Below are 17,642 nucleotides of genomic sequence, written 5' to 3' on the forward strand. Positions count from 1 at the left end.
GCCAGGATCATTGGTGGTCTATTATTAGTATTTGCTCATGTGAGTTGTTTGTTTTGTTTATGTATAAAAAATTCTATTGATAGAAAAAAAAATAAATAAATAAAATGAAAAAAAAAAAAAAAGATATGTAGCTCCTGGACTTCCCTGGTGGTGCAGTGGTTAAGAATCCACCTGCCAATGCAGGGGACACGGGTTCGAGCCCTGGTCCGGGAAGATCCCACATGCCGTGGAGCAACTAAGCCCGTGCGCCACAACTACTGAGCCTGTGCTCTAGAGCCTGCGAGCCACAACTACTGAAGCCTGTGTGCCACAACTACTGAAGCCCGTGCGCCTAAAGCCAGTGCTCGGCAACAAGAGAAGCCACCACAATGAGAAGTCCGTGCACTGCAACGAAGACCCAACGCAGCCAAAAATAAATAAATAAATAAATTTATTTTTTTAAAAAAAATGTAGCTCCTTATCATGCATTTTACTTCCCTCCGAATCCATACCCTCTGCTTCTAATTTCCTTGCAAATTCCCTCTGCATTTTTGTTTTGTTTTGTTTTGTATTTTATAGTCTTCAAATAGCTCTCTCGTGGTTCCAACCATACCCTTCTTTAGTTTTCTTTCCTGTTCTCTGGAGTTTTCCTTCTTCCTATATACGAGTCTGAAAGCTGTCTTCTCCCTCTCTCTATTGCAATTTAAAAAATTTCTACCCTTTTGATTTTTCCATATCCAAAGAATATATATACCCAATGCTCTGTGATGTCACAAGCTATCTCCATGGAAACTACTGTGATACTGTAAAAATTATATACAATCCAGCTGAGTCTGCAAAGCAGCCAACAGCAGGAAGGAAGAGAGAAGGAATCCTGGACTTGGAGAGGAGGGTTGTTCATGTTTTTTGAACTGGGAATATACAAATCACTCTTGGGCGAGGCAGGACATTTGTTCTTACTGTTTTAGGAAAACTCCAATCCTCCGAGATTGTTTGGAGAGAATGAATTTTCCTCTATTCCCTTCCTAGGCCAATTAAGTGACTTCCTGAGCTTGTTTTAGAAAAGCATTTCCGCCCCCAACACTACTATAAAACTCTAGTTTCAGTTTGTAGGGAAATAAGAAAGAAGAGAGACCAAAGGAAGTAAATACAGAAGCAACAGAAGGACACACACTGAGGCTCACAGAAGATCAATGTCAACCTTGGCTAGATCTTGAAGGCTTCTTTAGGAAAAGACAAGGTCAAACATCTATGAGGTGGCCTCCAACATGTTTGCCTGATTTCATATCTCTAGGTTTCAGGAATAAACCCAAGTAGCGAGGGTACTTTGGATTCATGACACCACACAAGGAGGAGTCTGGGGGAGAAGTGCCATGGAAGAAAGAACACAACACAACACAACTTAAAAGCAACCTGGTCTCTCCAATGACCAAGATCTTCCAGCCCACCGCTAAAATGCTAGCACCCAAACACCCCTGCCTTCTGCCCATCCATCCAGCTGATACTGCCAAGATCACTTCAGTTTCTTCAACCTATCAAGTGATAATAAAACTCTCCCCCCCTCAGTGGGTTCTTGTGAGGGTTCAGGAACCAATACGGAGAAAGCACAGTAAATGCTCAGTACAGGTGAGTCAGTAGGAGACCCTGTGTCATTTGATCGGTCATTCAGAATGGTCAGCAGGACTCTCCTGGTAAAAACCAAGTAAGGACCTGGTCTCAACAACCACCTAAACTTGGGGAAATCTCAAATGTTCAGAACCAAAACCAAACAAATCAAACTCACTCCCCAAAACAAAAGACCTAGAAAGAAGAAACCAACCAAACACACAAAATGAAAAACAAAAAAAAAAGACAAACCCTCCGCCCCCATTTGACAGCAAAGCTCCTAGTTGAGTTGTTGTTCTACCGGATGCACCGAGTCCATCTCTTTCAGACTTTCTCCCTTCCTGGCCAGCTGTTCAAACACAGCTCAGGTGCAGAGGTGGTAACGTCTGCAAACATTAGAAATGGAATTTGCAGAATAAGGGGAGAATCAGAGGGGACAAAGGAGGCCCTCCAAACTAGAGAACAAGAGATATGTCATGGGGGACGGCAGGGGACAGTGCAGCCTTTGGGTCAGATTGCTGACTCAGAGAAGTCAGCAAGTCAGGCTTTAGTAAGGGATGGTACCAGACCAGGTGCAACAGAACCACCTGGATGCTTATTAAAACTGCAGACTCCTAGGCCCCAGCACACATCAGTTACAGCAGAATCTCTAGGAGTGGGGCTCAGGGATCTGCATTTTAACTCATTCACAGAAAGTTAAGTTATAACTCTTCTGTGCCAAAATGCCTCTGTAATGAGGGTGATGATAAGAATTAACTAATGGAGGACAGAGGCAGCCCCAGATGCCTCTGGCTTTCTGTTGTCTTTTGTTTCCCTTCCTCACACTTGAAGGCTTAGCTGAAGCCCTACCTCCTCCATAAATATCATCATGGAACGCCACCTACCTGCTCCCTCCCTTCCCCTGGCTCCCGGAATGCTCATAGGTCCTTTTAATGCTGTTCAAATGTGTTAACTTTGTTTCCCTAACTAGTTTTTTAGTACATTTAATTTTGTATTCTATCACTCAACATTCTTCACTGACTCCCCTCTGGTGAATTACAATGGTAGAAGCGAACACGCTACAAATGGTGCCTGGGAAACAGCCATGGACTCAGAGAGTTAAATATTTACTGACTCATTTGGACCTAAGGATCCTAGCTTGTACTATTATTATCCCTATTTTACAGATGAGAAAATTAAGGCTCAGAGAGGTAAATTAATTTATTCAGGGTCCCAACGGTAGAGCCAGAATTTGAATCCAGCTTGTGTGATCCCAGAGACCAAGCCCTTTTCCACTACATGATGCCTCTATCCAACCAGAGAGTGTGATCCTTGAGGATAAGAATGGTGATGCTCACGGTGAGCACATACTAAGCAGTGGGCCCTTTGCTAAGTGCTGCCTCTGCATCACCTCCTTCCATCTTCAGAAGGACTATGGAGCTGGTTCTATTATCCTCATCTTACTGATAAGAAACTGAGGCTCAGAGAAGTTAAGCATCTTGCCCCAAATTACACAGCTGGTAGGTGATGGAGGTGGATCTAAACTCAGGACATCTGACCCTAGGGTCTGTGGTCTTAAGCACTACCACGTTGGCCTAGCCTAATGCTCTGGACATCGAGGATGCTCGTAAGTACTTGCTGGGTTGAATCGCACCAATGTCCAACCTTCTGAATCGCACCAGTGTCCCATGTGCTATATAAACACACAAGGTGTTGCAGTGAGCTGTCTGGGCAGCTCTCCAACCCAGCAGGCATATAATAAATATAAGCTGCTGCTGACACGGGCGTGCTTCCTGCCAACTACTCTCTCTCAGCTCAGTCCATATACACTCCACACACCCCTGCACAGGCACCTCATGCTCTCCCCGCTCGTTCGCTCACGGTGGACCAGGAGCAAGTGTGTGACTAAGATCTCTAGTGGCTGGCTGCCCCCCAGGGAAGCAGCAGTGGCTGGCACAGGTGCAGACCCCTGTGTAGCTGAATGCATGGACTCATTTAACAAACGTTCATTCAGCACCTACCACGAGCCACACACTGTGCTAGGTCCCTGCACATAGGACAGAACAAGCAGATGAGATTCTGCTCTTGGGGAGGGACCATCTATAGTAAGCAAGCATGTAATTGTAGGTAGTGATGAGGGGAGGGAAAGAGACTGGGATAGCGATGTGGGTGGGTGGCCAAGAGTTCGAAAAGCTAAAACCCGAATAATCCACAGGAGCCAGCCAGGCAGTGGGTAATGCAAGTGTAACGGCCCCAAGATGGGGAGAAGCTTGTTGTGGTTTCAGAACAGTGGTGTGTAAGTCTTTCTTAAAAAGCCAGCTCGTCAATGTGTAACTACTCAACTCTGCCACTGTCTTGCTATAGATAATATGTAAACACAAAGGCGTGAGTGGCTGTGTTCCAATGAAGCTCTATTTACAAAAGCAGGCAGCGGGCTGGATTTCACTGGCAGGTCATAGTTTGCCAGCCCTATTCGAGAACATAAAGAAGGCCTGAGAGGCTGCTTTGTATCAAGGGAGGGTGAGAGGGGGCCAGACGGCAGGGGCGGGACCTGCAGGTCCTTGTCAGTAATTCTAAGAACAGGAGGCAAAATAACATGATGTGACTTCCATTTTTCAAAGATCAATCTGGCTGCTGTGTAGAGCCTGGGTTATGGGGTGAGAGTGGACGCAGCAAGACCAGTGAAGCAGCTGGTGGAAACGCCTGGGGGAGACATGGAGAGGCTGGGGAGGCTGAAAGACTCCACCGAGGAACTCTCTGTGAACCCCACTGCCTGAGATATCCTTTATCAGCAAAGGAAACCCAGGGCAGCCCTGCTTTGCACTCACACTGCACCCGGTACCCCAGCAATGAAGGATCCAGCCCATGTCAAATCTTGATAAAAGTATCCCAAGAACCCAATTTTAGTGAACGGTATGTGAATTTTCCAGGTATCACTAATCAGGTTGCTTCTAGATGACTAATGTTCCTGAGAACATGAGTTATTTTTCTTTCCAGTTACTGTGTGAGGTGCTCTTGGTGAAATGGCCAGTTTCCTAGTATATTGGCAAGGGCTGACACTGGAGTTATTTCTGAGTATTGCACAGCCATTGCCCACTGCACAAAGTCCAAGAGCTGACTGAGCAGCCTCTCCAGATTCACAGTGGGTCCCTGGAATCCAGAGGCTTGGAGATTAATCGTTATGAACAACAGACTTTCCCCTCAAGGTGCCCCTCCCTCTTCCTCCTCCTCCTTTCTTCTTCTTGATCCTGAAAAAGACAAGACACACACACACACACTCACTCACTCTAACTCTGTCATTAGGAAACTTTCTTCTGATTGGTCTGATGATTTAATCTGACAGCTACAGAGCATCCAACTTACATCGTCCTTACCTGGGATCTTCAGCAACAAATTACCAAGAGAGAGAACAAGGAAAAAGATCTCTCTAACATGTGAATAGTGCTTTCCCCCTTTAATGCCCGATTACTCCTAAAGAGGCGAAGGGATGGGGAAAGTAGGGTCGAGGTAGCATTTTCTACCATCCAACCAGTCTAAAATCTGAATTGACATTTTGTCAGATCCTTCTTCGACTGCAGCTCAGTCAACACTGTGAGGTGTTGTCTTTGGGGCTTAATTTGGCCTTTTGCTCTTCAGGGAATTGGAAAGGTCACTGACATTGCTAGTTAAAAAGAAACTAGTGTCAATGAACGCTGCCATGGCCCCTGGAGACCACGGGAAGGCGGGGTAAGGCCTCTGACTCTCTCCTGCTCTCATCTGTCCTTGTAGGATTTAGGATAATTACTGAGTGGAGGGGCGGGAGTAGTAACAGAACCTGCTGGGAAGGAAAGGACTTGGCAGTTAAAAATCAACTGTCTTTTAATTTCTTTTTTTGGTTAGCTAGTTAAACTACTTCAAAAAGGAGACTTAAAAACTGAAGAAGGTGGGAATGCCAAATGGTGCAACCCCTCTAGAAATCAGTTGGGCAGTTCCTCCAACAGTTAGACCTAGAGTTACCATATGACCCAGCAAGCCCATGCCTTGGTGTATCACCAAGAGAACGGAAAACCTATGTCCCCACAAAAACTTGTATGCATGTGTCTATAGCAGCATTACTTATAACAGCCAAAAAGTGGAAACAATCAATATGTCCATCAATCGATGAATGGATAGACAAAATGTGGTATATCCATACAATGGAATATTACTCATCAATAAAAAGGAATGAGGTTCTGAGGCCTACTACAACATGGATGACATTGAATATAGTGCAAAGCGAAATAAGTCAGTTGCAAAGACCATGTACTGTATAATTCCACTCACATGAAACATCCAGAGCAGGCAAATTTACAGTGACAGAAAGTAGACTAGTGGTTGCCTAGGCGGCATGGAGTAGGGTTGGGGTAAATGGGGCATGACTGCTAAAGGGAACAGGGTTTCTTTGGGGGTGATGAAGATATTGTGGAATTAGATAGTGATGATGGTTGCACAACTTTAAATATACTAAAACCCACTGAACTGTACATTTTAAATGGGTAACTTGTATGGTACGTGGCTACCTCAATAAAGCTCTTTTAAAAATGGAAGAAGGCTGCACTCAGGAAGAGGAGTCCCAAACAAGACACACACTCACACATACAGACCTTTTGAGAGCTTAAACTGACTCTTCCCCCGGGATCAGGGGTCCTTTGTGCTGTCAGAGTGAAGAGCTGATAGGAACATGGCAGTCCCTTGCCCATGGGAGTAGTGGACTGTGGTTTAGAGGACAGACCTTTCAGCTCTGGACTCACCTGTAGATGTAGGCATCTCTCAAATCTTGCTCACTGGAAGGCAGAAGCCCCTCCCCTGTCGACAGCATAGGACACAGAGCCTGGGCATGCACCCACTCTGATTCGTCTGCCATGCAAACCATGTCATGTTATGGCTGGGCTGTGACTCCCCCCACATGGGCCTATTCAGGGGACACTCTCCAAGGACATGGCCTTAGACAGCCTTCAGTGGACCCACTCCTACAGGTGTGCCAGGACCTAAAAGCTCTAGCTGCTGACAGGAGAGGCAGTTGGGCTGGCTGTTTGTATGCTTTGATTTTTAAAGGACCCAAATGAAAGTTAATGGAACAAAGGTTTAAGGACAGTGCTTTAGAGGCTTTGAGAACCCTAAGTGAGGATGCAGGCCCAGAAGGCCACATGCAGTTGTGGGCTCATCCCCAGCCCTGCTGGCTCAGAAGATCAAGGTCTGCCGAGTGTGACCTGGGAATCTCCCAGGTGCTCTGTGACCTCTTTCCCATTCTGTCTACCCATGCCTGATTACTATCTCTGCCATGCTGAATGCAGGGGCTGGCCACACAGGGGGGCAGTCCCTTTGCATATGGATGCAGTCAAGGCTGTTTCCCAAGAGCCCATCTCTGCTCTGGCTGGGACCTCAGGGCCCTTACAAATAACCAGGACCCAGGGTGTCTAGGTGCAGTACCTACTGCCCAGCTGGGCTGTAGCAGCTAAAAAGGAAAAACTGTCATTGTGAACGATCAGAGCATCAAGGTCTTTTTCTGAGATGGACGTAACGAAATGATGATCATCATCGTCACAATAACAACATACTGAAAGCTTAATATGTGTTGAGTACTATTTTAAACATGTGATGCACACTATCTCAATTTTCTCTCAAAACTGTCTGGTATCTTTCTATGACAGAGGAGAGAGGACTGAGGCACAGAGAGGTTAAGTCACTACTTGAGGTCACACAGAATCAAGTGGTTAAGCCAGGGCCTGCGCTACGGTGGCCTGAATCTAGAGTTCAGGCTCTCCAGTGCTACATGGGAGCCTTGGCTGCCCTGCATTTCTGGGTCTCAGGCGGGTGGTAGGAGGCATGGTCCTGACCTGGGTGGGACCGCGCAGCCGTGATGGGGAAGGGACACTGGGTAGTGAGCACTCACCCCTGCCACGGAACCCTGCCTCACCCCACCTGAGGTCAAGAAGGGAGGCCCAGAAAATGTCCAGTTCCTGAAACCAGACAGCTGGTTTTTGCTTCCTCCTTTGAGCAAAACAAACAGACCCTTTCACCCAGGGATCCAGAAGGATTAACCCCAAAGGAGAACTACATCTGGGGGAAATCTCAACTGTAACAGAAACTTGGGCCTTTCCCCAGAATCCTGATTTTCCTCGTAGGCAAATAATAAGTTATGACAAATTATAACAACAATTCCATCAATTTGCATTTTGAAAAATATTCCTTTTTTTTTTTTTTTTTTTTTTTTAGGGAGGAAAACAAACAAATGAAACAAGGAAATGGTGCATCAAGCAAGTCCCAGGCCCATGGGGCAAGTGCTCCAAATCCATTTTCCCATCAGGATGCCTGTGCAGGACAGCTGGTGCTTGGCAGGGCTGGTTTCACTGTGGGGTCATCTACCCGCTCCCGGCAGCTGGGGGAGGACGAGCAGGAACGCAGCACAGCTTATCTGCCCGGAGCTCACCCAATGCCGCACCGTCTCAGAAACAGGCCTCTCTTGCCGTGGACAGTGAATCCCACTGAACCCAAGGATGGGCACAGACCCTGCGGCTTTAGCCTCCTCCTCCCTGAGCTTCTGACCACTTGCAGGATCCCCGTTCTCCACTCCTTCGTCTCCTCCCTCCGTCCAGCCCCCAGATGCTCAAAGCCTGTGCAGGTACCATCCCATTTAATGCCCACGACACCTCGATGACACTGGCTCCGTCACAGTGAGGAGGTGCTTCCACTCGTCCTCTTTTGATAGTGGCTCCTAAAGCTCTGCCGCTGCTCTGTTATTTTAGGAAAAGACACCCCACCCCACCCCATGCTCCTTTTTAGTCTTACCTGTTCTGTTGAGATTTTCCTTAGGTAGAAAGGAACTTTGACAACTCCAGTGATTTATTTGAGAAACTCACCATTATCGAAGACCGTCCCTGCCGTGAATGAGAGCTCTGAGTCGTGTTCCGCTTTGCAGGCATATAAGGCTTTTGCCTTCCGGAACGGTGTGCTGGGGGAAAGCAGTTTATTTAGCATTTTTTAAAAACCCTCTGAAAGATATTTAATCTCTCTTTCTCCCCCTTCCCTGCAAGCCACCGAGCCTCCTCTCGCGGGAAGAGCCTGACAAGGCAGTCAGATGGCAAAACACGAGGTGGAAAAGTTGCAAAGGTCACCAGAGCAGAAACGAGAACTATGCAGAGAACAGCCATAAGCCTGGAAAAACCACACTTCTCGTGGGCTCACCTTGTGTCAAGTGTAAACCTGACTTGTAAGAGCTGAACAGTGGGAGTGCAGGCTGGACCCCATTTCTGGAGCAGGACTAGCTAGTGGGGGCAGTGGAGGCAGGAAAGAACTCCTAACTTGCTCTGGAGAACAGTCACAGCAGACCCTGCTGAAAGTGGCCAATGCTCAGTGAGTCAGAAGGAGAAATTCTAGCAAAGCCAGGTTTCAGCTCCAGGCCCTGGGCTGACGTTAGCTCTCCCACATGTTACTTATTTCTCATTGGGCTGGTGGAGCAGGATTCCAGAGCTGCAACTCCCGGACCCCCAGGGTAGGGCAGGGAGCAGACAAGGTGTGGGTGTGAGCAGTTACACACGTGTGTGTATGAGCATACGTGTGCACTTGTGTGGGGAGGAATAAGGGAGAGGGGGCATGATGCAATTTTTTGGGGCTTTTCTCATCCCAGGAGTGCTGACAGCCACTCTCACTGCGAATCAGAATCACTTTAAAAAACGCAGATGTCTGGGTTCTACCCTGACTTGCAGATATCAGTATTTTTATAAAGCTCTCCAAGTGACTCTCGTGAGCAACCAGGGCTGAGAACCATCCTTCCAGAGCAGGGGTTGGCAAACTCCTTCTGTAAAGGGCCAGACAGTAAATATTTTAGGCTTCATGGGCCGTATGGTCTCTGTTGCATTTACTCAACTCTGCATTGTAGCACGAAAGCAGCCACAGGCAGCATGTAAATGAATGAGTGTGGCTGCGTTCCATCAAAACTTTACTTACAAAACACAGGGGCCAGGCTGGATTTGACCTAATGGCTGCAGATTGCTAACCCACATTCTAGAGTGCAAGTCGCAAGTACTGGTAAATCAATTTTTGCCTTGACATCCAACCAGTCCCAAATGAGCTATGGTCTTCTCAAGGGTCACAAGAAAAATGACATTTAGCAGTCAAAAGTTGGCTCTTTATTTGCTGAAAGCAATCTCTCTCTTCCTCAAAGCCAGCATATTTAGGGGCTCTAGGGCAGAGTAACAAAAGAGCAAGTAGGTCCTCTGGGTTAGACAATTATTCAAGGGATATATATTATTTGCTTTATCTTTATTTGGCTAATGGAGAGCCTCAAGGACCCAGGGATGCTAAACTTTCATGGCGTATTTATTTCTAGCGGCTGAATGAGTTTTAGCTGAGGCATGGTTGGTCTCAGGTAAATCCAGATAGGATCAGAAGGGACAGGGCACTTTGGATCCTTATGGAACTGTTGCTCTTGGGGTCACCAAGTCCAGCTTCCCTCTGGGAAGGAGGAGCCATGGATGTCTGGAAACCTATACCAGGGCCAGAAATCTAAAACTTTTAGTCTTGGTTCCATGAAAATTGAAGGAAAGATGACTTAAAGGGTCTGTTGTACAGATAAATGGTTATCCAGAATTTGTTGCCAGGGTGCACTTTACTGGTGTTCTCTCTGGTCTTCTAGAAGCCAGGAAATGATAACTGGGTGGGAGAAAACTGGGCAAGTGGGAGAACACGAAGTGGGTTCGCTGGTAGTGAAGGGAAAAAGAGCCTTTAGAACGTGACGGCTCCAACTAGAAACCAGCTTCCCCTGTGTAATTATCATTAATGTCACAATCAAGTTCAGGACAAGGGGCACATTCTGTGATCTAAGTAAACCAAGTCTGTGTGTTGGCCAGCAAGGGCCAAACAGCCAATGCGCTGCTAAAATTTTGTTTTTGTTTTTGTTTTTGTTTTTGTTTTTGGAGGGAGTAGGGAACAGAGAGGAGGAGTCATCAGCCAAAACTCCGTACGGACAGGCAAGTGGAGCCTGTGATGACATGGAAGGTGGAAGGCGAATCCAGTAGCCATGAGCCAGGGTCACTGTCCCTTGAGGATGGGGAGAGAGCACAGGGACCAGGGACAGGGAGATAAAAGGTGAGGCGAAAATCATCTGAGGCAAGGCTCCTCTGGCTGGATTTTCACAGAGGTTACTTATTAACCTCCTCAAATAAAGGGAATGGGACAAAACAGGGACAAGCCAGGGAAACCAACTGGGGTATCTGGCAGGAAGTAAGCAGAGGGAATGGCTCAAGTGCCCAAGATTATCATTCAAGAGGAGTAATTTTCCACTAATATCCGGTTTCAGGAATTTAATAATGATAACATTCAATAAAACAGTACATTAAAAATGAAAACAAAGGTGGGGAAAGAGTTTTTTTTTTTTCTTGCTTTTCTCTCAAATTAAGAGGTGACAGACAGTCTACAAGAAGGTCTTTTCCTCCGAGACTTCCTCCTGCCCCCTTGGGATGTGCACAAGAATGGGAGGGATGATAGAGGGGTGCTTTTAAAAGGAGCTATTCCTGTTCCCCAGGACTACGGTTGCCAAATAAGATACAAGGCATCTAGTTAAATCTGAACTTCAGATCAATGAGGAATAGTATTTTAGTATGAGTATGTCCCAAATATTGCATGGGATATACTTATACTTAAAAAAAATCATTTGTTGTTTACAATTCAAATGTAACTGGGTATTCTGTATTTTCATTTTATTTGCTAAATCTGGCAGCCCTACTCAGGGGAAGGTCTTCTCTTTGTAAAAGTTTGTCAGCCCGAGTCCTGTGTCCCATGCCATACTCTCTCCCTGTCAAAAGCCCTGAGCGGTTTGTGTTAGATAGGGTTTCTACCAAAACAGATCCTGCTGGCACAGAGGTTTTGTTTGTAGGCTTTGGCTCTGATTAAAGAAATAAAAAAAATCCCCCCTAAGCATCTTTGGTTCTTGGGCTCCCTAGCTCCCTATTCTCTGCAAAGCATCTCCACACTGCACACAGAGAGCCTGAGGTGCCTGTGACTCCTCTGTGACACCGCCCTTCAGACCTCAGCAGGGCTTTCAAGGGCATGAACAAGCTTGGAACCTTCTGCTTGTTCATTGTTAATTTTCGCCTGTGAGCGTGGCACAGGGCCAGGAAAAGCACTCAGAGGAGTTTCCCTCAATTGCCCTTGCAAACCCTGCAAAATGACAACCCACTCTGCACTGTACAGGGAGTTGGGCTCAGCTAGACTGGCAGGATGCAACGGCTTGATCATTTAGGCATAATTTCCAGGATCCCCTGTGTGAATCCAAGTTATGAGTTCGGGGCTGGGAGCTTTTCTAGGGGTACAAGTGAAAGGAAAGGGAACTGCTCCTCCAGTCCCCTTTCTCTGCTGTGCTGTGAAAGGCATCTCCGTTCCTGAGCTTGAACTAACAAGCACTAACAATGCTTTGGAGAGGGGAGACCAAGCCACTTCCAGAGGAGATGTTATATAGAAGTTCATGGGCCCATTTATTAGGTCTAATTAAGTTTTTATTTTTAAAAGCTCTGCCCAGGGAAGGAAATCTGAAGGTTCATGTTCTGGAAGTGGATTTGGGGGAACATTTCGTTGGACCTGAATAATGGGTGTATGCCCCCACCTCTTGGCTGCACACTGCAACAGCAATTAGGGGATTTTTGCCCTCTCTGTTGGCTAGCTCCCCAGCTGTGTCCCCATCCGTGCTCAGCTTGGCACACATGGTCAGCTCAGTGATAGCCAACTGCAAGCCCTATTCTGCCTTGCCTATTTCAAAAAGGCAGCTTCCTACAGGGTTGTGGAACTGCATCATCCAAATGGTGCCATTATACTGATGGCCAGAGTGAACAGTACTGTGTAACCATGAACCCAAACACATGGGGTGAGCAGATTCTATTGCCACTGTCCACTGCCAATCTGGAAATATCAATACTCTGGGAAAGGAGCAGCTAAAGAAGTAAAACTTGGAAATATCCTGGAAGATGGGAGTGGGGAGGTGGAGATACTGGAGAGGCAATAGGGCCCCAAAGCTTAGAGATACAAAAAAAAAGTGAATACCGTCAAAGCAGAGTACACTTCAGTTTTTTAGCTGAACGATTCTACTGTCCTGAGTCCCCCAACCCATTCTGTCCAGGGGCCAATATTCTAAAGCTTTTACTTCGTTTTGAACAAATTGAAGGGGCCACATTTTGGCTCTGGTTCAGGTCTCCTGGGGCAATCAATGATCTAACTGGAACAACCCAAACCATATCTGGTGTCCTAGAAAGTTAACACCTCCCAAAGTGCCCAGAATATACCTAAGAAATAATTAGGAAATAACTTGAGTGTCAGAAAAAGTATACTCTGAATTTTTATCTTATTCCCAGGGTAAGGATAAAAGAATATAGTGAAAAGCTATCTTTTCCATCTTCAAGGGAAAAGCTAGACAGAAACCCTAGAGGAGCAGGCCAGGCTCTGGGGCCGGGAAACATGAAAACTTAAATTTGGGGCCACCCATGTGTTTGGAGGAAAGAGTGCTGGTTGAGGGCAAGAAGTCCTGAATTCTGGATTGGATCTCATGAGTCATGTGACCATGCACAAGTCACTTCTCTGTGCCTTAGTTTTCTTTCTCTGTAATAGGGTTCAGGCCATTTCTTCTCATTCTCACACGAAGATAGAATGAAATGATAGATATGGAAGTGCCTGGAGGAGAATTAAGTTTATATATATATACATACACACACACACACACACACACACACACATATCTACATATGTGTGTGTGTGTGTGTATATATATGTATGTATGTGTAAATAGCATGGGGTTTCTTTTTTTAAAAGTGAGACTCAGCTTTATAAATTATTTAAGCCCCTATGCTGGGCCTACCACCCCTTAGGAAAAAACCAGCTATGAGAAAAGATGGATGAAAAAATACTGCCAAGGCCCAAAATACTTATGATGCTTCCATTGGGCTCTGCGTTTTGGTTGTCTGAAAGCAGAGATTAAGTTTGAGAGACACACGTGCTCAGGACCTACATAGCAGAGGGATTCTTTTTCCTGGATTTAAACAGCTTCTTTTCTCCAAAAAACTCAAATGTGAAGAATTAAGTGTCATCAAAGCAGGGAAAAACTATAGCTTGGCCCCTGGGGGGAGGAACTAGGTCAACCCTCAGAATGAGGTGTCGCCTGTTCCCGTGAGAGCTAAGGGTTCACGACACGTGGAGACAGATGCAGGCTGGGAGCACCGAACATTCCTGGGACTACATGGGAGGTGAGGAGGCAGCTATGAACAATTTAAAGAGAAACTGCTTCATATCCCAAGCCTTTATTCTGTGTTATATTCATCTCTCTCCCAACTGGTCTGGGTCTCATCAACTAGGTGTCAGTTCACAAGGCTGAAAGCCCAACCCCACAAATAAATGTTGCCTGATGCTAACTGATAAAAATGAGGGAAGAAAAGGCCGGTACGTGTCTCAGCACTGCTCCCTTTGATACTATCTTATGCTAAAGCACAGAGAGCCCCATGGTTCAGAGAGTGATCCAAACAGGAGCCCACTCAAGAGGCACTCTCTCCCCAAACTCTACGCATCACGGAAAAATTCAGTAACCAGAGGAAGGGCTCAGAAAGGTGTGGAAAATGCCATGCTGGTTCATGCAAATAGTCCCTCCCAGCTTTGGTCTCTGAGGCTGGAATCCCTGATCAGCTTTGGATAAACAGGAACGGATTGGTCATCATCCGTGACTTTACCTGGAGTCTTCATGAACTGCTTCTTCTGGCCTGTCAAAAAGCAAGTGCAGGTTTGGATGGCAGGGAACAAAGTTGACGAGGAGGCTGAACACTGCATGAAGAGAGGACCAAGCCAATGAGAGAACAACAGCAGCAACAGAAAAGCAAACAAACCCTGCAACAGACCTGATGGGGGATGAGTCGCTGGACGTGGATGAGGTGGGCATAGGGCTGGATGGCGCCGAAAACATGGGCCAAGATGGCGAGAGGGGTGAAGTTGGGCTTGGATTCGGGGGGCTGCAAGACATAACCACCAGAAAACTCATCAGCACACAGGGAAACCACAACGGGAGCACAGGAGGTTCAGGGGAGGCCAAATGACAGGGAGCTGGAGAGACTGGAGGAGCACTGAAACTGTCCTCAGTGCCAAGTCACATCTCTCCAGACCAAACTCCGTGTCTTCCAAGTAATGCCTGCTCTGGAGCTCCTCGGAGTGTTAACATGTCTCTTCGCCCTGCAGAACAACTGCTTTCTAGGTGGTAGGAGCTTCCTTAATTGTGCCCATTGTGCCTTTGGCCATGGATGAAAAATGCCCTGAACCCATGTCCATGGGTTCCCACACCCACATCCTATCACCGACCTCCATCTGGGGCAGGGCTAGCTCATAACCAGCCTTCGGCTTCCACCGTGTGAGTGTTTTTAAAGTCGTGTCTCAGCAAAAATGACCATTCTTCTGGGCCACACAGGCCATTCCGCCAGAAAACAATTTCCTGTTTACATTTTTAACGAAAGGGGCCGTGTGCCATTGGAGACCCGGAGAAGGATTGCATTAGAAAAGTGATAGCGGATGGAGGACAGGGCTGGGCACGCACCTCCCAGGAGAGGGCACACAGCTATGGGCAGGGCATAGTTGTCCCTCTGAGGTTTGCTTTCCAGGCTTATTCTTTCTTTTTTTCATGGATTTTGGGCATTCTGACGCTCAAAGAAAATGTCCCAGATGGAAGGCAATGAAAAAATGAGGAACTGAAAGCTTAAATTTGTCATTTTGTTCTTTGATGGGTGGCTGATCAAAAGTTTGGAGAGGAAAGGTTGAAATTACTCACTAAAATATGGTTTGTGGATTTTAACTAGTCACGCTAGCCCTTTGACTTATTTCCACAAATTACACAAATAAACATCTTAGTAACTCTGTAAAATTGCATTAAGTCACAGATAGTGCAAACAAACACCAATGACTGAGAAAACAACTCGGAAACCACCCAGCCACAACACCACCTGCAGCCCTGAGCCCCAGCCAGTGGCTGGATTATGTGGCCCAAGCACTGTACAGAGGTGAAAATGACAGCAATCCAATTCCAGGGGAACAGACTTTCTAAACATACTGGGATTTAGCAAGAACACATAAATGTCCTACTGAATGACACATCTTCAATTCAGATGAGAGACTCAATAATGGCCTTAATTATCTACAGCTATAACATAAATTCCTACGGAAATATACAGTAAAAACCCATTGTGTGAGTTCATCAGATAACCTCGGACTAATTGAATGAAACATTTATTAAATGTCACTATATGCATTATATTTCTAGAATATACATTTCATGAGCAGGGATTTTTGTTCGTTTTGTTTACTGCTGTATCTCCAATGCCTAAAATAGTGCCCAGGAGGATTTCAATAAATATTGAGTAAATTAATGAATCTCATTTAACCCAACCATCTAGCCAAGAGGCACTATTATAATTCCCATTTCACAGATGTGGGAACTTGGGCCAATTTGAGGCTTGCTTGAAGATATCCAGGCTGTAAGTGTCAGGGCTGAGGTTCAGACCCCAAACCCCTGGCTCCAAGCCCAGGGCTGTTGCCGCCACAGTGTAGTACCACCTCTGGGGTAGCAGGACTTGCTCTGATCCTCTAGGCTGTACCAAGCTTCTTTACAGACCCAGCCATAGCACTAGAAACCTTAACCACTGATTTATGAGTTTCCTTTAGGTGCCTACCACATTTGCAAGGGAAAACGGGAATGCAGCAACAGACAGGCCCAGCAAGACTCAACACATTGTAAATTCCAACAAAATCCCCAATTCTGCCTCCAGTCTTGTGTGTGGTAGATTCATATAGCAGATGGAATTCATATAACAGAAGAGACAGAATTCAAAGAGTATGGCTTTTTTCTCTTCTTCTCAATTATTCCAGCAATGACTACTTATTGAACGCATTGTGTGATCAAGACAGTAAGTGGAATACAACTTAGCATTTACCAAGGTCCCTGACTTGAAGAGCTTACAATGTATTTGACAAGATGGGACAGATTAAAAAACAACTGTAATATAAGACAGTAAGTAAGCTTCATCAGCTAAGGGATCAGTTACCCTATGATTAGTTTAATACCTGCTCCCACACTTGATTCTGTCTTGGGTCCCGGAAGGAAGTGCTGCCTTCTTTCTACTGGGCAGTCAGTCCTCGGTTAATCCGTAACTGCAGCTGGTAAGAAGGGCCTCGCTTTCTCAGTCCCCTCCCCACAACTGCCCCCCTAGATAGTGACCCAGTGGGCAAGGCCTGGCTATTCCAACTGCAGCCCAGCCTGGGAACCCAAGTTCTGACCAGGGACAATTTGGAGGTTTATGAGAGCAGCCCAGGCCTAGAGGCCTGAACTACTCTGTTCCTTTGGTCAGTGGCCAACACAGGACAATTTAAAAGTCCTTAAGACTTTTTTTTTTTTTTTTTGAGTTTTCTTTTTAGTGGCTTTTGTAAGTAGGAAACACCTCCAGCTTCCTACCTCAAGTGTACCAAGAATCATGCCTTTGGCTAAAGGCATAGTTGGAAACATATTCTATGAACACAATGTGGGTTCTGAATGTTTTTTCACATCCCTGGATATCTAAGTGGTTCTTGGCCACTTAGTACATGGCTGAAATTATCTGGGGGTGCGGTTGGAATGCAGGACATTCATAACGATTATAAGAAGTTACTCTTCAATCTCCATGTCCATTGCCACAGTATTAACTGTGATTTTTAAGAACTAATAGAATTTCATTTGTTTGCTTGTGTTTTGGTCATAGCAATAACATTTATTTGTTATAAAATAACCACAATCTAAAACTTATTACCACTATGTGTCAGTGTAACAGTAAAATGCATACTCCACAGTACTTCTATGATTTTTTAAACTACTGATTGGAAATATACTCTTTGTTAATTTGTTCTCCAGAGGCACATCAACAAAACTCAACGTCGACAATACTACTGAGCACTGTTATACACCACAATGACTGATGCCTGTAGCAACAGAATGACTGTAAACATATAAATGTTCCTCAGAGAAACAGAGAGCACATTATATATCAGTTTTGATGCAACTTAGAGAACACACAGGT

The 17,642-nt window shown here is 45.8% G+C and overlaps 1 protein-coding gene across 4 annotated transcripts in view; it reads right to left on the reverse strand.

The window, feature by feature from the left end:
* The window catches only part of ARHGAP26 (Rho GTPase activating protein 26), a 470,301-nt gene that overhangs the window by 7,064 nt on the left and 445,595 nt on the right, over nt 1–17,642 (reverse strand). Inside the window, exons 21-23 of one of the 4 annotated variants that reach the window (XM_082454135.1) lie at nt 14,451–14,561; nt 14,286–14,315; nt 8,442–8,533 (exon numbers count right to left, since the gene is read on the reverse strand). In XM_082454135.1, coding sequence (XP_082310261.1) covers nt 8,442–8,533; nt 14,286–14,315; nt 14,451–14,561 — 233 coding nt within the window. Of the gene's footprint in view, nt 1–8,441; nt 8,534–14,285; nt 14,562–17,642 lie in introns of all 4 variants that reach the window. The other 3 variants (XM_082454134.1, XM_082454136.1, XM_082454137.1) reach the window with 3 other exon arrangements.

This window comes from Balaenoptera physalus, assembly GCF_965194825.1.
Source record: "Balaenoptera physalus genome assembly, chromosome: 3".
Lineage (NCBI taxonomy): Eukaryota > Metazoa > Chordata > Mammalia > Artiodactyla > Balaenopteridae > Balaenoptera > Balaenoptera physalus.